The sequence below is a fragment of the Cryptomeria japonica genome, chromosome 3, assembly GCF_030272615.1.
Source record: "Cryptomeria japonica chromosome 3, Sugi_1.0, whole genome shotgun sequence".
In the NCBI taxonomy this organism is placed as follows: Eukaryota; Viridiplantae; Streptophyta; class Pinopsida; order Cupressales; family Cupressaceae; genus Cryptomeria; species Cryptomeria japonica.
The window spans coordinates 5,302,344-5,327,982 of NC_081407.1; the positions used below are offsets into that span (position 1 = coordinate 5,302,344).

At 36.9% G+C, this 25,639-nt stretch overlaps 1 protein-coding gene across 1 annotated transcript in view; it reads left to right on the forward strand.

The window, feature by feature from the left end:
* Nucleotides 1-25,397, forward strand: part of LOC131051138 (uncharacterized) — a 238,615-nt gene extending 213,218 nt beyond the window's left edge. The window contains exons 11-14 of the mRNA XM_057985520.2: nt 19,518-19,674; nt 22,921-23,037; nt 24,702-24,828; nt 24,939-25,397. Coding sequence (XP_057841503.2) covers nt 19,518-19,674; nt 22,921-23,037; nt 24,702-24,828; nt 24,939-25,175 — 638 coding nt within the window. The 3' untranslated portion in view covers nt 25,176-25,397. The remainder of the gene's footprint in view (nt 1-19,517; nt 19,675-22,920; nt 23,038-24,701; nt 24,829-24,938) is intronic.
* The last annotated feature ends 242 nt before the right edge of the window (nt 25,398-25,639 follow it).

Consider the following 25,639-nt stretch of genomic DNA (forward strand, 5'->3'; position numbering starts at 1 on the left):
GGATGAACATTCTAAGATACTTGAAGACTAATCCATGCATGAACAAGGTCTACGTTTCAAGGCAACATTGCTCTACATCAACATCATCACTATCACAAAGATTCATGACATGATTGGGTGTTTGCATTCAAGGATGTAGCTTGGACAGGGCTCGCACCGCAAAGGATTCAAGCATCAGAATTTCAAGGATACAACCACCACATGGGAGATTGCTCTACAACGTTATGATGTTCAAGACACAGCAATGAAGATGGGGAAATTTTACAACTATCTTGAATTTCCTTACACAAGAAGATTAAGAGTAGATATCATGAAGGCAGAATCAAACATTATCAAGAGGAGAACAAGGCGAATTCCCTAACATGAGGAAGGAAATGTATCACAAGAGAGGGTGAATTCCCAAACATGAGATGTAAAAGTGAAATGTGATCAAGGAAAGATAGTTTCATAAGAGTTAAGAAAAGTTAGATACTTGATCACCAAGATGATACAATTTGGGAATATGTTCCATCATCATCACACCAGGCAATTGGAAATGTTGAGTATCAAGAGATATTGCTTGAAACACAAGCACTTCTTAGTGATGATCTACAAGAGCATGATGAGGTGGCGCTTAGTCACATTTAACCCAATCAAGTCATTCCAAGTCCGCATATCTAGGTGCATTGAACTTGACTTACGTTACGAGGTAGAGAACTTCATTTGTGACATGTGGAACTACATTGAATATTGTTCAATGTACCTAACCTTATCTCTAATTGGTCTGTGTTCAAGAAGGGATGTGTGTCTGTTGTGACGTTTTCACACATTGCCCCATTGCAAATGGGGACCCGTGCTTTTTTTTGCTTTTTAGGGTTTGTTCTTTGGGTTTTTTTAGGGTTTTGTTAGTTAGCCTTTGCATTTTGAGTGCTGTCGGGGAGATCAATAGGGTAGCAAGTCCGGCTTGAGTGAGGTCCTGATCCTGAAATTTGGCTAAGTCTGGAATGTCCTGATCCTGAAATTTGACTAAGTCTGGAAACTGAAAGACCTCAAAAAACTAGATTTTGCAATATAACTCCTGGAGGTCTGAAACCACTCTCAAACATCCTGAAAGTATATATGGAATATAACTTAAAGTAATACTTAAATGTTATATTCCATAAAAATTATCCTGATAGAGAGTTCGAAAAGTCAAATTTCGCTCCTGTCCTTCACTAAGGATCCAGAGCGAATTTCGCTCCTGTCCCTCCCAGGAGGACCAAGGCCAAGCGCTCCTGTCCCTCACCAAGGGACCAGGGCGAAAATACTTATTTGAGCCATTCCTGGCCTTGTTTGGTTAAATTGAGACATCAAAAGCATGGTGAAGGACGAAATGAGCATGATAGAGCATCCAGACTTGATTAAAAACAATGAAATGATGAAGTTTTTGCCTAGAAGGTCAAATTCGCTCCTGTCCCTCACTGAAGGACCAGAGCGATTTTCTTTATATGCACATTTTTAGACCTTTTTTGGACATTAACTTTTATTCATAGCATGAGGCAGGATGATATCTTCCCTAGCAAAGACATTTCATGGTGAAAAGTGAAGCATTTGGGCCTGGAGGGCAAAAATCGCTCCTGTCCCTCACTGAAGGACCGGAGCTTGAAATCCAAAATTTCCTTGTCCTTGAAAGATTTGAACGATTTGACGACTTGAGGAGAACCAAGGAAGTGCTTTTTACCAGTTGAATATAATTTGAAGGCACAAACATGAGGAAAAATAGACCAAAATGCAAAATCGCTCCTGTCCCTTAGTCAGGGACCAGGGCGAAATCCATTGTAGCTCCCGTCCCTCTCCCAGGGACCAGAGCGAAATTCTTCATAAGGTAAAATTCAGGCAAAAGCAAGCAAGTTTTAAGTTTGAAGGCAAGAAAGGAGGGTGAAACTAGACCGTTGAAGATAAATTTGGAAGTTGGCAAAGTGTAGTTGAGCTTGAAAGTACAAATTCGCTCCTGTCCCTCAGGCAGGGACCAGAGCGAAATCTTCATGAAAGCTTAGATTTTGAATGTTGATCACGTTTCAAGTGTCCAAAGGGGACCAAGGGACTTCATTTTACACGATGAAAGCAATGGCAAGTTGATGAAAGCAAGCATGAGCCCAGGACATTGAAGTTCGCTCCTGACCCTCAGTCAGGGACCAGGGCGATATCCACCATATTTGCCAATTCATTCAAAATTCATGCCAAGTCAAGATTGTACATGGTTGCACAGGGTCTAAGGCGTCTTAAGATGATGATATGCAAAGGTTTCAAACGTCAAAAGACTATCAATTTGAACAAGGAAGCTATATCGCTCCTGTCCCTCATCAAGGGACCAGGGCGATTTTCATTAAATCATTCGTTTTCCTTCAAGATCACGTCAAAGTCGAGGTTCGCAAGATCAAGGATATCATTTGCAAGGTGATGAACAAGGAGTAAAGCTTGAGAGATAGCAAATGTTGGCCAGAGCATGAAGTTTGCTCCTGTCCCTCACCAAGGGACCAGGGCGATATCCACCTTAGAGGGCATTCATCCACCAAATCAAGACGATCAAGCTCGAGTTTTTTGGCAAACATGCCAATCTCAACGTGAGGATGGAGGTTTTGAACATAAAAGGCAAGAGAATCAAGACTAAACATCAAATTCGCTCCTGTCCCTTAGTCAGGGACCAGAGCGATAGGTTTGTGTCCTTACCTCTTCCAAATTTGGCACTAAAACATTCTTTAGATTTTATTAAATGCTAGGAAAAAATCGATAAATTTGAAATCCAATTAAAGTTAGCATTTAACATTAGCGCATGGGTCTTTATTAATTAATTTTTGCCTTTTAAAAATCGAGTTTATTTAAAATTATAGGCATTAAATTAATTAATTATAAATAAAATGGGGCGCTTGATTTAAAATTTGTTTCATTTTACAAAGGTCGGCCTTTAAGTTTATTTTAAATTTGCCTTATTCACCAAAGTCGGCCTAGGGTCAATGTGAAGGTGAGTGCCTATAAAGGGAGGTGTTTATTTCATTTTCAAATCATCATTTTATCCTCTTTCATATGCGATTTTGGAGAAGACAAGGTGCGAAATTATCATCAAAGAGGAGTGCGTGTTTGTTTCAAGTAAGGCGAATTTGTTATCTTCAAGACATTGAAGACTCCTCCCCCAAGGTGGCGAATTGCTAAAGTGGACGTTCATTTGGAGAGAGATCACGTTGAAGCCATCAAATTTTGATTTGTGCCTAGGCGAATTCCTTTGTTTTGCATTTTAGAGTTAAACTCTCAAGTAAGGTATGACATGATCCCTTGTTTTAATTTCGAATTTTGATCGTCATAGCCTTAAATTTTGAAATTTTGAATTCTAATAGCTCAATCGTCGTTTAGGAAATGATAACTCAAGGACTTATTATGAAGTTTCCTAAATTTAATCTCTAATCTAGTTATTCATTGCAAAATCATGTTGCTAATTTTGAAATGTTGTGTAGGCATCAAATGGAGATCTCATCAAGGAAAATCAAGCCGGATCAAGGACGGTCTTCGCCGGGACGATCAAGCCAGGACAGGGGCGACCTCTTTCAATCCAGCGTTCCAAGGCGAGGTACATCATCATCCTACACATCAAGGACACATGGAGTTAGGACAAGGGCTAGTTGAAGAAGCAAATAATTTTAGAAGAGTTAATCAAAGATAACTTCTCAACGCTACCAAATTGAGTATCAACCAAGTGTCAGACGAGGTGGCATCCTAGTCATCACGTCTCCAATCAGTGAGGTCCACCTCAGCATGTCCAGATTCAATGTACTTAACTCATGGAAGGTGGCACAAACTCCGATGTACCTACCCCGGCTATCCATTGGTCGATTTTTCTAGAGGGGACATGTGTCCAAGCAATACAATTTTATCATTGGTCAAGCATTAAATGTTATGTAATGGTTGTAACAAACCCTAATTAGGGTTTTCATTGTTGAATCTTGGCCATTGATCTTGAATTGATCTAAGCCATCAAATTGTATTGTGGGCACTATATAAGCCCTGGCATTTCATTTTGTAAAGAGAATTAGGGAGAGTTGTAAATAATAGAAAGCAGTTAGTAGATAGAGAGTAGTTAGAAATTGATAGAATAGTAATTAGAGTAGAATAGGAGGACAAGGCAAGAAATTGTTGCCATTGATTGTAAACAAACTCCATTTTCATTGAAGTAATGGTGAAGTGTGTCGTTTCTTGCAATTTGCATGGTTTCTTGTTGAGTCTACAATCCTAGATGGTAGATGATTAGATGAATGGAGGAAATGCGATTGATTAATGGTGGAATTCGTATATCCATACTACTAGCAGTTTGTTGATTGCAGACTTGCCTTGTGTAGTCAACTGGAATCATTCAGCTTAATTTCAATTTGTCGCTTCTTCATTGATATGCATCAACTTGATGGTGTCTATGCCTGCGGTGATGATTTGAACATCATAAAGCTTCCCTTAGAAGATCGCACTAGCCTTGTGGAGATGGTCCATTGATGTCAAAACAAGACCTAGTTAGAGTTTCATTAAAAATCAAATCATTGCTCCTACATTCTTAGTATTAGGATTAGATCTTCTCTTCGCCCTCATCCTTTTTCCATTTTTTCAAATCTAAGCCAGTAAGAGCCTGTGTTCCAGCAAAGCAGATCGGAAGTTCAATCATCAGATGTAAGTCCCCTTGTGATTCCAGCAAATCACATCATACCACTGGAGTTTATCCACACGTAGAGACCCTACTAACCAGAACATTGGAGTCATCCTAACTAATCCTTCATGCGAATCTTCAGCAGTTAGAGACTTTATTCAAGAGAGGATAAGATGCCTTTAGGTATTTTATTCTGTGTATGATGGTGTACAAAATACACGTCAACAGTGTCCAAGAATGTTGTAATTTTCTTATTGGTTGAAAGGAGCTAATTATAACTAGCCGTAGTTAGGGTTTCATCATGTAATCTCGGCCATTGATCTCAAATCATTTTGGGCCATTCAATTGTAATAGGAATGTCTATATAGGTTCAACCTTCTCGTTTGTGAAGGTTAACAGTTGAGTAGTAGACAATAATTAGCAATTAGCAGAAGAGTAGGAGGAGGAAGCTCGAAGTTGTTGCCAAGACTTGTTGAAATTAATACATGGTTGTCATTGAAGCATGGTGGATCTTTATTTGTTTTTGCAACATTTGCATGGTTTCTTGTTACTGATGAGAGCAAATTTTGTCCCATTTTATGCCACATTATAACATTTTCCATGTGCCTTCAATCATATCATAACATTTCATTTTCATATCATTCCATATCTGATGCAGAGGCAGGGGTTTGATTAAGAGAGCCTTCTCAACTAGTAGGGGCTTCTACAACACACCATTAAGACTACTCTTTTGGACACATCTACTAGACTTCACCATGGACCACTAAAAGACTTGAGTCTTTACACATGGACTTTGAACAGGGAAAGGGCTTGACCAAGGCTTGTCCTATGACTTGAGAACATCCTCATTTGATGGCATACAACACCAAATTCCAACCCTTTAGGACTGCACTATTTTGACTTGATAAGGATGTGGTTTCAATCCTTGAGCAATGTGACAACAAAAGTTAATGATTCTCTGACCCCAATGTTGGTTTAGGGGCACTCATGACTCGCAATCCAAACACCCTTAGAGAGATTTCAGTATATCTCCAAACAAGAGTCACAAACTATGACTGTTCACAGCCTTACCCAAAACTGTCAACACTGTCCCAATAGGACAGTCATAAACATTGGCCCAAGAACTTGTTGGTTTCACCAACCCTTATTAGAACCAAGTCTATATGACCCTTACACACCCTTCCCCTACACTTTCCAGTCTTATGTAGCCCAAACTATTCATCAACACTCACAAATTCGGCCTTCTATCCACCTTTAGGCCTGATACATGATGATATCAGGCACACAGTCCATTATATACACGTGCCAACCAAAACCTCCAGTCCTGCAAACATGGAATATGAAAATACATACAATAATCTACCATTCCACCAATTCCTAGAATTTTCTACCAATGGAATGGAGAATTAAACATTATTTTAGGGCACTGGTTACCCTAACTAGGGTTCCAGACCAGTTTCAGAAAAATGACAATAACTTTCAAAATATACAATGTATATGGATGAAATCAAAAGAAAAATAAACTAGATTCCTGTGCCAATCAACTACGAGTGGTCTTAGACCATTATGAATTCCGTACAGTCTGTACAGAGTGACAGAACAGGGCAGAAAGTTAGAATTTGCAGGAAATTGAATTTTTTTAATTCCAAATTCCTGTTTTGTCTACACACCAACCCCTCATTCGAGTTGGAGCCTCAAATTTATACTTGTGCCATCCAATTATGCTGTACAACCATCCTACAACCGCCCACTAACAGCTCTTAACAAACTCTTGAAAAGTTGTCACTTGACAAGAAAATTGTCAACATGTTTAGCTTCAGGAATCAACTGCGTGAATGTTTTTGCTCGACGTTTCGGATCAAACTCCATGATCCATCATCAGGAAATAGAAAGCAAAACAAGAGAGACAAGAAATTATTCTTGAAGCTAGACATGTTAACAATATGAACTGTGGAAATCATATATCTACAAGAAAATTGTCATGACAACATTGGCATTTTTTCACAACTTTTACATTTTTTGACCAATGGACCCCAAATTTGCACAAATAGACCCAAATGAACAATAATTGCCCAAAATGCCCTTATTGACATGCAACTACACAAAAAGAAGAAAAATTCCAACTTTGACCATGTTAACCATGAAGAAGCTCCTAAGGTGCTCCTGCACCAATATCATTTTACCATTTTACGCTACATATGATTAAACATATATAAGTGGTATTTAATATAGTTTTTAGATAAAATATGAAATTTAATTATTGGTTGTCTTTACTAATAAGCGTTGATATTTTGAGCCTTGAAAATATATTTTGCGGCATGTAGATTTCCTGTCATACAAAACCTCCTGTCACCTTCTATACAAAAAACCTTCCTATCACTTTCTGGTTAGGAACTTCTATATATTACTTTTCAACCAGCAATTTAATTCTGCCATCTTTTCAAATGATGACGTCAACCTCCAAGGTGGCATCGGTTACTTGTTGACTGTGTGCTAGATCTAAATAAGCACAAGAACCCACAAGGATATTGCTAGTTGTTTTGGAGGAAACCAACAGTCTTAATATTGCCTATTTTTGTTTGCTGTTATAATAGAACAGTTTGTGACCACATGATTCTCTTTTGATCGCCACCTCAACACTATAATGATGAACAAATCTGTGGTAAAGAATTTGTTGTGTGAAGGAAACCAAACATACTGTCATTATCTATTCTTGTTTGCTGTTATAACAAAAACGTTTTTAATTTGTGGATAGTTTACAAGCTTCTATGTAAACCATTTACATATAGTTTGTTGGCCATAGGACAAAACAAACTTATTCTATTTCATACCGCTTTGTTATTATAAGCACAACTTCTATATATATGGTCTGCTATAAGCAACGAAGGAGATTATTGTATGAAGACTTTGTATCATTGTTTTTGGTAAATAAAATATCATTCCTTCTGATCAAAACAACGTAGAAGCTCTCTTTCATTTTATCATCCAGTGGAATAAGGAGGCTTGGCCCACTTATTGGGACGTCTTATGATTTTTGTTAGCTTAGTAGCATGTTTATTTCTATTCTTTATTGAATGGTGTTTATGTGTTATTTGCAAGTTTGGTTTGTAGTTCATTTAAATTCTGTAATCATTATAAGTCATAGCTGTTCTTGTCGCTAGGAAGTGACAGTTCTTGTCGCCACAATTATTTCAATTTGAAATAGATTTATTTTCTAGCTGCATTTCATCCCCACTCAACTTGCAACCTACAACCCTTGTGCAGATAGCCACGACATTGTTCGCAAGTTTACGCCTCGGATTGACACATAGACCAAGCTGAATCTAGTTATTAATTCCTCTTATTCTTTACCCCAGTTTTGGCCTATCAGTTACTTCTCAAATATAGTTGAAGTTCATTGATTATAATGGAGAAATGTGATGATACTTGATGGAATTCCAGTTCATACCATTTGGAATTTGTTGATTGCAAATTGCAGTGTATGGTTAGTCTAAACCTCATTAAGTACTAGTTTAATTGTTAATGTTCATTTGGATTGCACTAGCATTGGGTATTTGATGAATGTTTACAATATGAAAATCCTTCATTATCCTTTGGAGATTGCATTAGTTTTTTGCAGTTGTTTGCTCATGGTGAAGCAAGGCTTGATTTTAGAATCCATCTATCAAAGCATCATCCTTTATCATCATTGTCCTTAGGTTTGGCTTAGATTTCTTGTCCCTTTATTCCCTTTACCTTTTATTTTCTAAGTGAGCTTAAGTATTCCACGTTCCAGCTGTGTTCATAAGCATAAGTCCCTTTGTGATTACCAGCATTATCACATCATACACTGAGTCTATCCAAAATTTAAAGTCAATTGTTTACATTGTAAACCTTGGAGTTGCCTTATCTGATCATATTCTTTAGCATATGAGGTTTCTTTGTTCAAGAGAGGATAGAATACTTGGTATTTTATTCTATGTTTGAGGTGTCCTAAAAAGCACATCAACAAGTCTTAGGTGTGATTAGAGAGGCAAATATGATTAATGCAAAGCCATGCGACTTGCTAACAACAACAAGTATGGCTAATGTAAGCTAGTGTATGACTCGATTTGTATAGTCCTAGCTTAAATCACATCTTAAGTGTTGATTTGTAATGCTTTAATTATGCAGGGCTAAAGAAAGATAAAATATTTTAATAGACAAAGAAAGTAGTGGTCCCTTCACCAAGATGATTTGATGATTTCAAGATGATGAAACATTTTGGAGGTGATTTGTTCATATTTTTATGTTAAATTTAATATGTCAAATTCAAAATTTAGTGGATCCTTTATTGCAAAGAGTGGTGATTGATGTCACAAATATGAAGAGATGGGTTCAGTAGAATGTTCTTGCTCAACACTACGAAGGAAATCCTCATAGGGATATTGGTCTCTCAAATGGAAATAATTGACTTAGATTGCCTCTACATATAAGGTCTACTTTGGAGGCACCTCCTGATAACAATATGAATAATTTTGTTCTTTCCATGATACAAGAGATCATGATTCTAGGGAATTTCCAAAGATTTATTACATGTTACATCTTTAGACCTATTTTTGGGGGTCAAATCATCAAATGATTTTCATACTTTCCATGAGACAAGATCGTGATTCTAGAGATTTCTTGGAGATGTATCACATGTTACAGCCCATGACCTTTTTTTGGTCACATTATTGAATGGTTTTTTGGTAAATTGATGAGCCCAATGGTGAATATATGATGAAATATTTTTAGTATGAAATTATGAATGCATTGGTGCTATAGATGTGCATAATTGATGCAACCAAGTGTTCAATGACTATTAGCTTATGTATACGATCTCCATAAAAAATTAGAAGCCCCACTCATCGAAAATGAAGTTGACCATGTCAATCATTGCATTGGTCATAGCGTATTAAGATTTAGACCTCTCCTCACTTACAAACTTATGCCTCAATGCAGATTTTGACTAAAGAAAAGATTGCAATGTGATGAATTTCATTGCAAAGTAGGATATTTCAAGTAAATGTAATTCCCTCGTCTATGTATTTTCTCATTAAATTGAAGACCCGAGCATGGTTGTATACGTATTTGTAGTTTTTTTTACCATACCTCACACTTGCTTTGATCCATAGGATTTTGTTAAGATCTTCTAGTACAAGGTCAAGTCAATGAGGAACACAAGGTGTTTAAAATAAGGATTGTTGGGCCCTATTCATGAGAACTTTAATTACAAGTTTGTAACAACATAATTTGCTGCATTCTTTGTAATTATTTACATAACATTCTCTTCAACCATCTCAACCAAATTTTTTTCCAACACCTCCCAAAGGAACAAACATTTTTTTATTTTCCAAAAGCATCAATGCATTTCAAGAAAACTATGCTACTTGAGGAATAAACAATGAAATTTGAAATGCGAATCTTAATCACTAAAGTAGAAATTATAAATCTCACTCGCTAAATCAGTGGAGAGATATTTATCACTAAGTCAATGGATTTTAGAAGTGCAAGCACTTGGGGAAGAAACAAGGAAAATTGGAAATGTCTTATTTCTCCTATGTGTCCAACTATATGATTGTACAACCCTTCCTCCATATCTCATGCCACCACTCAAATTTGGCCTTCACGTGGGTTACCTTTTGAGTCTAAATGGAGTCCTTTATTTTCTCATCATTAGGGTACTTCTAACTCTGCTCTACAACCAATAACGACACCTACCATTTTTTTGCCAATAAGAAAATTCAAAGAAAATAAAATAAGCAGAATATGTATTATAAAATTATAGTTTGAATTTTACAAACCTCTAAATTAAAAAATTCAAGAGAAAAATAAATCAAACATATTATAAAAAAATTAATTAGCTTGCTTTGTGAAATAGAATGGAAAAATAAAACCAAAAGTCTCCAATTACATACCTTGCTTAATCATGCTTTTTTCCAACCCATGCTTACAAGTGATAGTTGCGAACCTAGAGCAGCATGTGGTAGAATATATGGATCCAATTTGAATCAATGACCTCTAGACCCAACATTAGTACTACCACAACCATTGTCATTATGCAAAGCTCCTTTATGAGCGGGCACATGATAAAGACAAACCTCCTACAATAAAAGATTCAAAAGAGCTCTTTTTGGTTGTAGATGACAAGCAAGGTATAAGAAACTTGGCAAGTGGGAAAGCCCAAGATATTGATGGGTTGCGATCTGAATATTAAAAATGGGGAATAGAGTTCCTTGCTCCTCACATTAGGAATTTTTTTAACAAAGTTACCCAAAGCGACTTTCCGACTGAATGGACAACAAGTGTTGTGATTCCTTAACACAAAAATGGAGATGTTAACAATCCTTCTAACTATGGTACTATTATGATCAACCTGCTTCTTTGAAAGATTTTTGGGAGTATGATAGAGCACAAAATCAGCAGTTGGGCAGAAAGAGAAGGTAAAAGAGCAAAAGGCCAGGTAGGTTTCAGATCAAAGCACTCCACCATTGATCATTGCATCACTCTTAGACACTTCGTTGAAAAGGTATGGGACTCAAAAGGGCAAGAAGCCTTTTGCTGCTTCATTGACTTCAAGAAGGCCTTTGACACAGTCCACAGGGACAAACTTTGGGGTAGAATGGAGGAACTTGAGATGCTTGACGGACTTAGAGCTGCAGTCCATAAACTTTATAATCAAGTTAGAGTGAAAATCAGAACAAAAGATGGAATGTCTAAATGCTTTGGCAATGACATTGGGGTCAAGCAGGGGTGTCTTCTCTCCCTCACCTTGTTTGGCCTTTATATTGATAAACTTGAAGAGTGAATAAACAAAAATAATGGAGAAGGTATTGAACTCGTAGGTTATGTGGTGAAGCTTCTTTTGTATGCAAATGATCTTACTTTAATCGCAAAAACTATGAACGGTTTGAAGGAACATTTGAAAGCTCTTGAGCTTTTTTGTCAAGATGTTGAAATGCAAGTTAATACCAGCAAGACTAAAGTCATGATCTTTTCTTTGAAAAGAAAGAAACAAGTTAACTTCATGTTTGATGGTTGTCCGTTGGAGATAATAGAAGAATACAAGTATTTGGGAATTGATTTCCATCATAAGTTCAGTTGGGAAACTTGTAGGTCAAAAAGGATACAAGGAGGATGGAAGGCTTATCTCTTGCAAAACAGATGTAGAAAGGTGGAGTTGTGGGATCTGAAAACCAAGAAAACCCTCTTTGGTTTGTTGGTTACACTAATTGTCCTCTATGGTTGCGAGATCTGGGGGAGTAGCATGTCAAACCACAAATGGAGACAATCAGAAAGGATCCAAAAGCATCTAATCATTAGCAGTCTTAAAGTCAAGTCCATAGTCTCCTATGAGATTTTTTTAGCAGAAGCAAGAATGTTCCCAATGAAAGCTTCAGCAATAGTTCCTTTGTAAAGCTATTTAAAAAAAGTAAAAATCATGGACAAGCAACGCTGACCGAAATGGTTGTTGGGGAGGAATTAAAGCGGAGAGAGAAAACTTGGATGAAACAGAGCAACAATTGGATCAGCAAGTGGGACATTGATATGCAAGATTGTTCCAACAATAATGATGAGATAAAATAGTTTGTGTTTGACAAATTTAGAACTGCTACGTGGACAAAGCAAGTGGGTTAGAGGAAAGAACACTATATTAAAGAGCTCAACCCCTTATGGGAGCATGATCAAAAAGATTATCTAAGGGCAACAATTAAGGGAAAGTCCAGACTTCTAGTTGTGCAAATCAGAACTGGGTCCCACCATCTTAGATGTGAGATAGGCTATCCCTAAGGAGGGGTGTGATGAAAGAACTTGTCTTTTTTGCATTTAAGGGGTGGTGGAAACTAAATGGCATTTCATCTTTGAGTGTGCTGCTTATGAGGACGTCAGTAAGAAATATGAAGACAATTTGCAAGGGTGCAATCTAAATGAGTTATTTGAGGAAACAAGATTACACAAAACATCGGGCTTCTTGATAAAGATCCACAATAGAAGAGTCGATAGTGAGAAGAATTTGAAAGTTGTTAGCAAGGATGCTCTTGGTCCCATAGACTAATGGTTTCACGAACGCCATTAAAACTCATTCATTCATTGCCATTCGTGGTTGAAGATCTCGGGAATAGAGGAATCGAATAAGAGTCACAAATGGCTGCCATCTCTTCTTTTATTTTTTAAAGATCTTAATTGAATTTGCACCTAGTTTGCACCATCAAGAGATTCAGCGAGGCATAGAAAACCATCTTAGCATGGCATAATGTGATACTTAAATCGATTAATGTCTCACCCACTAATTTTCATTTTGCTATGTTTGCAAACCAGCTCACCTCTCTCTACCATTAAGATGGTATGTTTTCAACTAGGGTCCCTTTTAATTGGGGACGACTTTAGAACAATCTATAAATGTGAGGTTCGTTGCAAATAACAAATAAACAAAAAATAAATTAACATTTAGGGTTTCTACATAAACTAAAATAAAAAATAATAGAGAGAAGTAAAAAAAATTATGCTAAATGGGTAAAAAATTAGAAAAGTAGCTAGAATTTGTTCATAAAAAAGATTTAAAAGAACTAGGGTTTTGCAATTGCTAGTTCCATGAGGAGTGATTTTGTAATCAATAGGTCGTTTTTGTGCTTGATGAAAAGATCAGTTTTGTCTAGATTGAACATACAAGAAGAGGAAGCATAGTGCAACATTTCATTTCCAAATTCTCATCATTTGAGTTTCCAATTTGAGCCTAGAACATGTCTAAAGGGACATGTAATTTCCCAAGGAGGGAAAAAAATGATGGGAAGTGGGAGAGTTGATATTTAACTTCAGAGTAGAACATTGAATGTTCTTTCTTTTTGTATGCTTCAGAAGCTTGAGACTTTGACTGTTTGGAGATAGTGGATAAGGAGGCCAACAAACCTCGCTGTTATAGGAATTTTTCTCTAGAATATGGGTTTCTTTATGGGTGATCCTTGTGTTTCACATTCTTTTATTTTCTTTGTCATCTCTTCATGTTTAGTTGTTTGTTTACTCCCAAAGGGAACAAACTTGATTACGCAGAGTAAACAAGATATACAAAAACATACCATATATATCACATAGTAATTCCAAAGAAAAGTAATCAACACCAGTTAATGGCAAAAAGATGTGTTCTTGTATTATCAAAGTGTAATGTGTATACAATCATAAAAAATTCTTGATACAAAAATCAAAGTATAACTATATATAGTGCCTAGCAGTTGGTTAAGATTGCCAACTGTTGGCAACTACCAAGCAACCTCTCGAGAACAAAACTAATTACATTGCCAATTACAATACAAACAAATTATTTATTATCTTGCAACAAAACTGTCGGCTACGTTAGGCCCGCCCAAAAAGAAGTTGGCAACTACCAAGCAACCTCTCGAGAACAAAACTAATTACATTGCCAATTACAATACAAACAAATTATTTATTATCTTACAACAAAACTGTCGATTACGTTAGGCCCGCCCAAAAAGAAGTCGTCTTCTAGATGATGGAAACAAAATGGGGCTGAACAACACAAAATCATTGAGAAGTAGGAGGGTGAGGAGGACATCCTTGGACCAGTGGGAGACGCTGAAATAGATGTAGCCCCTACAGTGAAAAGTAGCTTGTGAAGCCATTGCACTTGCTTTATACGGAGTTGTAGATCACGTTGCACCACCAGCTCGCGTTCCTGTGACTTCTTGACTATTTGCACAGCTTCCTTCAAGTCCTTGTACTTTTCCACTTCCTGAGCCATGGCTTTCTGACGCGCCTCTAGCTCTACCAACTTGGCATCCATTCCCTCCACAACAGACCGTTGGTGCTCTAGCTGATCCTCCAAGGACACACGACGCTGCCGCTTAGAGGTTGTAATATCCCTTGCAAATTCTGAATTCAATTTTCTGATTTTTGAGTTTGAGAATTTTGTCAAATACTTGGCACACAAAGGGATATCTTACTGTTATACATTTCAGATTACTCTCACTTGTACTTAGTCCAAAATGGTACAATAGAAAATGTTTTGCAAAGACTTCTAAACATCTAAAAATGAACTAGGATGAAGATGCAATTGTTTTTGGCATTTTCCAAAGCATATATATGACTTATCTAATGCAAATTAACACCTACAGCTAAGTGGCATTCTTACAAACACTTGTCATGCAAACTGCTATTATCATAGACATGTCATCAAACAATGGCCTGCAACTTATTCCTTCTTTATTGAATGCAATTTCCAAGTACAATCAATCAAGCTTTAAGCTTGCAAATGTATGCATACACCCCTTAATCTTAGGGAAACATATATAGCTGTCTATGGTAGTAATAACAATAAGTAGTTTGGCAATACAATCAGCTACATATCGTAGAGAAAAACTGTTTGGAATATCGCCCAATGCCGATGTGAAGAAGCAAGCAATACCCAATACAAATGCCCATATACTGTAGCGGTACTGTTCACGACTACTATAGCGACAACACTGTTCATGTCACCTTCAAACTTAAGAAAGCCTTCAAAACATGATGGAAATGATGGTCTAATCTAGAGAAAATGATTGGTCAAATACCCAGAACGATTCTATCAAATGCAATGAACATAAATGTGAGTCTCATGTGGTCTGATCAACCTTCATGGCAAACCTGTATAAATCTGAGAACCACCTCCAAACTTCACAAGATCACCTCCAAATTACTCCTAAATGGAGCAACTATCTGCCCTCAATAAATGGATGCCAAAACTGAAATCAAATCAACCCACAAATGAAGGCTCATACAAAACCAAACTCCTTGGATGCTGTAACCATAGTTGAACTACACGCGACTCGGCTCGACTCGCCAAGCCCCTAGGAAAAAAACTCAGCGAAAACTCGGGAAAAACTCGGAAAAACTCGGCAACTTAAAAACACGCTTAAACTTAGTAAAAAATGCATTTTTTTTGCAAAATTTAATGAGAAGATGCATCCAATGAGTCAATAAATGATAACACAAAAGAAACAAGCTGATTCTAGATATATTTAAATGCAAAGTGTCTACAAAATCGCTTCCTCATGAGGAATGCTGATGGCTGGAAGCCTGGAAGCAAAATAGTAAATTACTAAATAGTTTTTGTAAAAACAAAAGTAAATACATCATTACAAATTACAATTACAACTTCCTCTTCCCAGCTCTAGCAAAAACATGGGGAGAGGTAGACCTAGAGGGTCTAGACTGTCTAGTCGTATAAGTCTGTTGTGGGACTGGGTGTGACTGTGCCTCCTCGCTCAGTATGGTTGATTGAGACTCATCCTCCATCCTGGATGAAGCTATGTCTCCACCTACCTCTGACACTGGCAATGAATCCTCATCCTCATCCTCATCCTCATCCTCCTCAATGTCATCCAGCCTGAAACCAGATCCACCCCCCTCCTCCATAGCCTGCCTCTCCAAATCAGTGATGTCAATGTCGAAAAACAATCGAGGCTGCTCCTGTGATGTCCAATCACTGTAAGGATCTATATCATCCAAGTCAATTGGACCACCTTCTAGTTCCTCTACCTTCTTTACGCGCAATCAAAGATTATATTACACGTAGACAAGGTCATTGAGCCGTTTCTGCGCTAACTTGCTCCTCCTCTTCGTGTGGATTGCTTGAAACAAGCTCCAATTGCGCTCACAATTGGATGAACTGCAAGGCTGACATAAGACTCTGAGGGCAAATTTTTTGAGATGTGGGGTGTTTCCACCCCAATTTTGCCACCAAGCATCTGCAAAATAAATAAAATGGAAAAGTTAGAAAGCAAAGAGAAAAGTGAAAACATAATTTATCAATCATTTTAGTCTTTAGATCCCAAAATCCAAATGGCAAATGTTATAAACATACGTATATCTGGGGTTTGAGTGGTTCTTCCTCTCCTAGCCAGCTCTGAAGAGAATAGCTTACCCCTTCCTCCCTCATAATTTTGGAGCTCACTCACAATGAGTTCTCTCTCCTCAACATCAGGTACCATCCTCTCAATGCATGTACTGAGGCCCTCCATGACTTCTCCATTCGAATCTGAGTAAGAACTCAATAATCACTCCAAATCCCCTTCAAATCCCCTTCAAATCCCCTTCAAATCCACTTGGAATCACTCAATAATCACTCCAAATCACCTTGCAAGCCCTTCCAAGTGAGTTTCCCCCTTCTCAGCCCAAAACAATATTGAAAAACAAAAAATGAAAGCATTTTAAGCCGTTTTCGGATGATAAGGAAATGCGGGCGAGTTTTTGGTTAAAACTCGCCGAGTTTTTGGCAAAAACTCGCCAAAAACTCAGCGAGTTTCCTGGCGAGTAGAAGTCGTTTCTACTTGCTAGGTCCAAAAACTCGGCGAGTTTTTGTCACTCGCCGAGTTTTTGGCGAGTGTGTCATCCTTGGCTGTAACAAAGCTCAATAAGCCCTATGTGAAAGACAGAAGTATCTTCCACCACAATGCAACCCTTTGGGCGAGTTTTTGTCACTCGCCGAGTTTTCGGCGAGTGTGTCATCTTTGGCTGTAACAAAGCTCAATAAGCCCTATGTGAAAGACAGAAGTATCTTCCACCACAATGCAACCCTTTGGAGGAGCTTTCACCACCTCAGTTATGCCAATCAATGGGAGTGACCGTTCCCAAAGACCAATAGAACTTTGCGAAAACCCTTGGCTCCACAAATGATCATAACAAAGCAATATTCAACAATTGGATGCCCAACAACGAGGCTGCCCCCTCTATTTTTTCTTTTCCTTCAAGAGGTCAGCCTCCTAAAAGAAATAAAATAATATTTAATTGAACTTTTTAGAAGATTCCCCTTAAAATAATAATATTATTTAAGTGACTTTATTATTTAATTGCACTTTAGATAATTAAAATATCATTATAATATAAAGTGCAACATATGTGACACCATACGTGAGAACACATTATCTCACCAAAAAATCATATAGAAATAGAATGTGAAGCCACAAGCAACTGCCCAAGCGACCCTCCCATCAACTCCTTGGCCTACGAGGGTCAAGTAATAGGCCAAACCCCTTTGCAAACTGATCCTCATAAAAATGGGGACATTACAGAGGTGGTGAGTTGTGTTTGTTGAGCAAGCTGCTCTTGCACAAGTGCCATCTGAGCCACTAACTCCTCCCTCATCACATCCTAAGCAGCCTTTGCATGTGCAAGTGTCTCAACCCTCACTGTCTCAACTTCCTTAAGGGAAGTGTGTGCTCGCTTCATTTGGAAGAAGACATCCCAAAAGCAAGTCTCCATGCCATGGAGTGTAGATAATATGCGTCCATGCTTACCCAATATTGTGGGCCTCACTAGATACCATTCATCTTGCATCTCGAGGGTCTCCATAGTAGGCCATCCATGGGATGTGGAACAACTGACAAACTCCCTCTCACACCCTTGCTACATAAAACTCAAAATCTTTTGTGCCTCATTCGCCACTAGGGGTGTATGGACAACATCCAACTGTCGTGACATCTCTGCCACCTTGTGTGTTACCAGGGCAATGTCCTCTAGTTGAGCTAAGTATTGCTGCATTATTCCTATGACATCGTTGTGGTCAGGTTTAGAAACTTGGATGATGAGGTCTTGTGTCTCGTCCTCACAGGAGCCCTCTATACCCCCTTCATCTGGTACCTTGTCCTTCGTCTTGATTGCATGAGAACCAGTGGAAATCTTTGGTGTGGTGTGGCCACTCGGCTCCACCTGTAATGTCTCTATTGAGTCAATAAAATGAACCATATGCTCAATCTCACTCTAGGCTCTCTGTTCTCCTCCCACTTCATGCTCTTTCCTTGCACCTTCCAATTGTGCCATTTCCCCCTTTGCCAAGACTTCCAAGTCCTTCAGAAATCTGGGTGATGGTGGGGGAGGGGTGGCAGGTGTCTCCTCATACTGGGGCTAATCATCAACCCCTACATTTACTCTTTCCTGCTTGTGTGGTGTGACTAAAATTATTGCTAAGCTAAGCCAAACTAAACGAGATACTATGCTAAAAGAGAAAAAAAAGAGGGGTCCCCATTTGCAATGGGGCGTGTGTGTTAACAACACAACAATGTGCTGGGGGTACTTTTTACGCACAACTTAACATCTCCGAGTCATCCAGATTGGGGTACACTCATATACCTAACTCTTAATGCCCTGCACACAGTGCCCCATTTCAGCATGTTATGCACCCTTACACTTACGCACCCATGCAACTTTTTCGTTACTAATATCAGAACTGACATTTGTCAAGTAATTTGTTAATTGAGTGTCAAATTACAGATTGATATAAGATGTATGGAATTGTGCAACATTGAAAACTAAATGATAGATTACTAATTTGTTGCTATGCTCAACAAATGGCTACTGTGTATGAGGATACATTTGTATGAATAGTTGTTTGCAGATGCTTTATGATCATCCATATGTCTAGAATTGTATGTTGCCAATATAAGTTGTTTAGGAATATTCTTACAAGGTCAGGTTCTTGCAATTGAAAACATTTACTCAATTAGCTAAGGGAGAAGCTACAATAAAGCTTACAATCATTGAAGTTGATGAACATCCTGTTGGCATTTGCGTAAAATTTGTATCAATGTAGAAATATCTTTTGTATTACAGTAAAGACTAGATGTTACTTTGTGCAAAATTTATTGCATAAAACTATTAAATTTGTGAAATTGTATAATTTTGTGTTATTTCTAGTTCATTGCGATTGAGTCATTGCATTAACACTAAAAATTGCCACAACATTATTTACAATAATCTGTACAGTTGTATACTTGGAATTAAAATATTATATGTGACCAAGTTTCAATTTGTGCAAAAATGTAAAATTGAAACACAATGTTTGAGCTTTCTATCTCCATATAAGTATAGTGTCCTGGATGTGAAACAGGTTGTAGGATTGATGTTGGGCTTTTGATATATGAACCTCCAAGAGATGGTCCTACGATATGGGAAATAGGCACACCAGATCGGACTGCTGCAGAATTCTTTATTCCAGAACCTAATCCATGCTACATCAATAAGCTTTTCCTCAATCATCCTGAAAGGTTCTTTCCGTATATTTTGTTCAATTGCTTTTGACAATTTTTATTGAGATGAAGGCAATACAATGGATAAATTCTTTTTTAGATTATAATATGATACACTAATGTGGTGACCTCAACTAACTTTAATATAAATTTTCCAGTAGTTTCTGATCTCCGAGATCCTATAAGGGTCAGTTGAGAGCATATAGTGAGTGAATATGATTATTCATGACTTTCTAATCACCAAGATCCTATAAGGGAAAGGGGAGAATATATGGTGGATGAATACTAATTTTTAATATATTTCATTTTACTAGATAATGATGGTAGAAAGATAAAGCAATAAATTGCATAAACAAAGTAAATCCTATGCAGTCAATCTGGGCTGACTCTTATCATTCAGATGTGTCTAAATACATCAAATAAAGATAAACACATACCAATATGTTGGAAGAAGTTAAATAATATTCAATACTGGTCTATGCAGTTGCTCGAACTCCACAACTACTTGCTGATAAAGTAATTTTTTTTTCTGGCAGAAATGCAATACATGAATGAGGCTTCCCACATGAAACTAAAGGGGTTTCATTCTCCAGTCTCCAAATCCAAGGGTTTGAATTCTTGAATTACTAGACGAACACAAGGTCCAATTAATACAAAAGATATGAGACAAAAACAAAGGATGACGATAACCTCTCAATGCTCAATTTATAGCCAACTTGGGTGCTCAATTCCCAACACCCTCATTATGAGTTATTGCTAAAATAACAGCTTCTATTCTAGCTTAGATTCCTCCCTAAAATAGGCCCCCTCAATTTTAGTTATCAGAACCATAGTTTGAAAATGTGAACTTGGCAATCCAAAAGTTTGATTTGGACTTGGGGATTGACATAGACTTAGGAAAAAGTGTTGCAAAAAGAAAAAACATAATTACACAAAAAAGGAAATTAATGCATTTAGAGAACACAAAAGCCTGTTCTAATAATCAATTTGTCATAATTCAAAGATTATATGTCATCTGACCCATAAGAAGTTCAAAATAAGTCATACAATACATTGTTGATACTTGATTGTATTACAACTAAACTATAAATAATAATTGTATAATAGCACAACAACTGTTTATATATGTCAAAAAACAGCCAATCCCAATCTACATCCTCCTCTTCCCCCTCCTCCTGTAATTTTATTTTTTTGGCCTTGAACTAGAAGGTAAGTTGATATCAATAGTGTTAATTTTAGTAATCAGATTAGATAGACAGTGAATCAAACACAACTGCACAGAATTTACCCTGGGAAAACCTTCCTCTTGAAGGTGAAAAACCCAGCAATAATGATCCTTATTGTATTTGTCAATATCATAGATGTCTTTACAATTAATTGGCTTCGCTCTTTGAAGAACACTTCAATCTACAATTCACAAGTGTAAGGAATATATGCAATCTGCTGAGTATAAGAAGTGCAGACCATTCACTGTCTATGTTGCTACTGTGGAGTGAAGATATACGGAGATACAGGCTGCTGAAGATGAATATATCACACCTTAAGAGTGAACACACTATGCTTGCTGAGTGGGAGATTTGAACTGCAGAAGAATATCGTTATTCAGTTGAAGGAGAACACAATCTGCTTGATGATCAATTTGATGCCTTTTGAGAGGAATACAACCAACATATATACTCGATCAAGTGTGCCTTCAATCAACGCAACTCCTCCAAGGGTCGGCTCCTTATTAACCAACACGTCTCTTGAATATGAATCGGTTATAGTATGATTAACACGTCTTTCAATAAGTCGGTTACATTAACACGTCTCTTCATTATAGAAATCGGACATATTAAATGTGTAAGGCCGAAAGGCCCTTCACACATTTGATGATAAAGTCGGCCCTGTAGGATCTGACTGAAGCTATCCATCGACAAATAGGAGGATTGATTGTTTTCTAAAAAATGTCTTTGTTTTGCTCCAATCTATCCACTGTGTTGCTTCTATTACTACCATCTCAAATTTTGTAGTATATTCATCCATAAACATGATATCATTATGTTTTTCTTTGACAACCCAACTAACAAATGGATCAATGCCATGCAAGTGGATGGCATCATTGGAAGAAATCTCCACCTTCAAAGGTGGAGGTTGTGTTCCTCTTCTTATAGAATTCCTCAACCTTGAATGCAATTACCTCATTAGGCCGACCTAGTCCTAAAATTGTTTGAAATTAAATTAATTGCAATCACCTTTTGGGTCAGCTATGATTGATAATCAATTATTTTGCTATTTAAAATTTTGAATTTCTTCTCAAGTGGCCGACTTGGATACTAGTTTCTTAAGCGGGATTGAGGGGGTATAAATATGAGGTCTAGCGCTTCACTTTCTACAACACAATTTGCATTTCATTTAATGTTCTTTTCTTTGACATGCAGATTTTTTTCTTTTTTTTAGGTCTTCCCATTAGGGCGCTTTTTCATGCCAGGGAGGGACTGTCATAGGCAGGATTTGATGAGGTGTAGGGACAAGTGCAAAACGGGTTTAAGGAGATGAGAGAGACTAATGAAGGTGAGATTCCTTGATGAGCATGGACTTGATGCTAGGCATGATTCTTGGTGCCCAAGAACTAGGTTGATGCAATTTTGAGATGTTGTTAATGACCTAAATGCAAGGTGCGAATGAGATGGTGCCAAGGACAAGCGCAAATGAGATGTGTCCAAGGACTAAGAGAAGGGCGCAAATTCTGGGTAAGGACAGGACTAGGCGCAAGTGAAGGCTAGACAAGGACAAAAAATACATTCCACACTTCAACCTAGGATTGAATTCCAACCTTGAAATTCCTAAAATTAGACAGTTATTTTCGTAAAATTCATCTTATTTCCATTCTGTCAAGGTTGGAAAAATCTGACCTTGACAAGGAATTTTCCTTGTCAAAACAAAACATTTCATCATTCTCAACACCTAGCAATTTCAAACTTATGGATCCTCTTGACAACATTCCCTTACAATTTTTGCATCACTTCACCTTTTTCACAATATTGAACCATGTTAAAGGACAATTAAACAAAGGCAATGAGTTAGTAATGTACCTTATTTAAACAATCCTATAATGTCCTGTGGCATGCCATAATAAATCTGGAGAGAGAAACTGAATGGAAGTCTCATACCTCTTTTCACTTCTGAATAGATATTGTAATTTGTTGAACTTTTGAGTCCTATGGACCTACCTATGTCATTAGTGGACATTAATATAATTTCATCACTTTCTTTTTTCTGCAGGTTTCGACAATATGGCTTATGGGAAAGGTATTCTGAGATATACGATAGCAATGATTTGATTTATACTGTTGGAGCCAGTGACTGGAGAAGAGATTGGTACTTTGCACACACCTGCAGGTATATTGTCTATGAAATTAATTGCTCATTGCTTGGATTAATTCATAAGTCATATGCATGCCTAGGAATGTCATTGAAGAGATGAATTCCTGACCTTAATAGCATTTCAGCATTGTAATTTGATTGATCAGAAATGAAAATTTTATCCGGCAATGGTTTTCTTACATTTAATTGATATATGTTATTACTAAATGATTCTAACGACAAAGTCCAGGCTACAACAAGTCCGATTTCTATCATTTTGGTGAAATCCTGTTATAATCTACAGTTTGTCCCTTAGAAAATGAAGAAATGGATACTTATAATCAAATGCTTAAGAAACACTGTACAATCACTTTTAAACTATTCCTCAAAATATCTTAATCCCGCCTGTGTGATTAAGTTCATATTCTCAAGGGTTAACTTCCTTTTATCCCTACTCTCCCCATGAGTTTCCTAATTTTCTCACAGACCATGCACAACGTGGATGAAAGAAAAATGAAATTGATTGCAATGTCTGTACCTTTGTTATTTATTTTTGGTTTGATGGACTGACAGAAATATAAAAATAAAATAAAAAATTAACCTGCAAACCATTTGAATATAAGATATCCAAGTCCTGGCCATAATCATCTAAACTAATATGGCAATAATAAGACTTTTCTTTATATTGTTTTCTTTATACCTTTATTAAAATCTTATACCTTGTTCCTCATGATTCCTTTTATACTTATTGCTAGGTTTTAACATAATTAACATTCTATTGGCCTTCCAAAGGCCTGCTTCTATCTTGTAGGTTCAGATTGAGCTAAAGTTGAGATTAAATTGTCTTACCAAATATAAGTGCGTATCAGTACAAAGAGGACTAGATAATGAAGACGTTATTTCTTCAGTTACCAGAATTATTCCATTTTCTGTTTTATGAGTATCTTATTGGAAACTTTTGCCAGGCATTTGCTGTGATTTAGTTAGCTTTTAATTCACAAACCTAGAAGCCAGTATTGAATGCTTATATTCTGTTTCCTTTAAAGAAGTTCCAACTACATTTTTGACCTTTCAGAGCAATGACTTACCAGTCTCGATTGTTACAAATGGTTATACTATGATATCAAACCTGTTCCTCAGATTACTAGCATCGGAATAAGTCACTGAGTAAAGCAGGATCACCCTACTTTTTTATAACAGTACTCAGCGAACTAACCCCAAAAACCAGCTAATAACCATCAATTTTATGAGATTGAGTATTAATTCCATTCCAGTATCCACTCAAATCATGCATCTCAAAATGTGGCCTCTCAATTGCATTGTTTTTAATGATCTCATTTTAAAAACATTGAAGTTATGCAGTAGTCTATTAAATTTTATGGTTAGGGATCAATGATAATTTCATCTGGCCAGCCACAAGATTTTGCTGTCATGGATAAACGTGTATCTTCTTTTTGGATCAGTTGCACCTTGGCAGAATAGGTTGGTTTTGTTTATATTTAAATATTGGAAAAACTACATTTGATTAAAAAATTTCTCAACATTCCACAAAAATCCAAAAATCTGATAAAAAATTCTCTCTGAATCCTATATTATGATATGTTCTGGATTTCTACATCCAATTCACAGATAGAATTGACTACAAAGTACTAAAGGATTTGAGCAAATGTACACTGTACTGATTTCCTTTGAAAGTTTAGGATTAAAAGCGATGGAAGTTTGCATCCCTCAACGTGGCAAGTCAAGTTCCAGGTGAGAAGTTGGAAAGAAAATAGCCTTTACAAGCTTCGTCTGGCAATTGCATCATCAACCAATGCAGCTATTCAGGTATGAAGCTTTTTATTTTCTCTAATCCCAGTTGTCTTCATGTAGCTGAATACAAATGGCTTGGTCTTATTAATTAAATTGCTATACTTACAAATTCCTTGCTGTCACAGGTTAGATTCAACGATCCAAATATATACAAACCACATTTTGATACTATGCAGTTTGGGAAAGATAATGCTATTGCTCGTCATGGCATCCATGGTTTGTATCATCTATTTAACATTGAGATTTCTGGAAACCTGTTGGTGGAGGGTGAGAATACATTGTATCTTACACAGAGAAAACCCACTAGCCCTTTTACTGGTGTAATGTATGATTATCTTCGATTGGAAGAAGTTTCTTCATAAAATCCTTAATAGAAAGAGAAATACATATTTAAGACTTCCACATGTAAATATTTTATTACATATATCTGGAAATAGGAAGGTGTTACGGTCGTTTCCACTTCCAGATACAAGAAGAGACAATTGACACTTCCAGCAAGTATTAAGTACATATCTAATATTGATGTTGAATTATATAAATCTGTTTATTGTTTTTCAAGTAATATTTGACATCAGATTTGTAAATTCCATAGTTCATACCATAAAAAAGAGGTGCTGAAAAGGAAACTATATAAAAAATTTACTTATTAATGTTTGGATTGCACATTATGATCTATCATATTTTTTTCCATCGGAACATTAGATCGCAAAGTGTGACGCAAACCCTTAATCTAGAACATTTAAATACTGTTTTGCCAGAAGTTATCATAGTATTTGACATGTTAGGAATGAGACATTTGAGATATTTGGGACTTTCAACTTGTAAA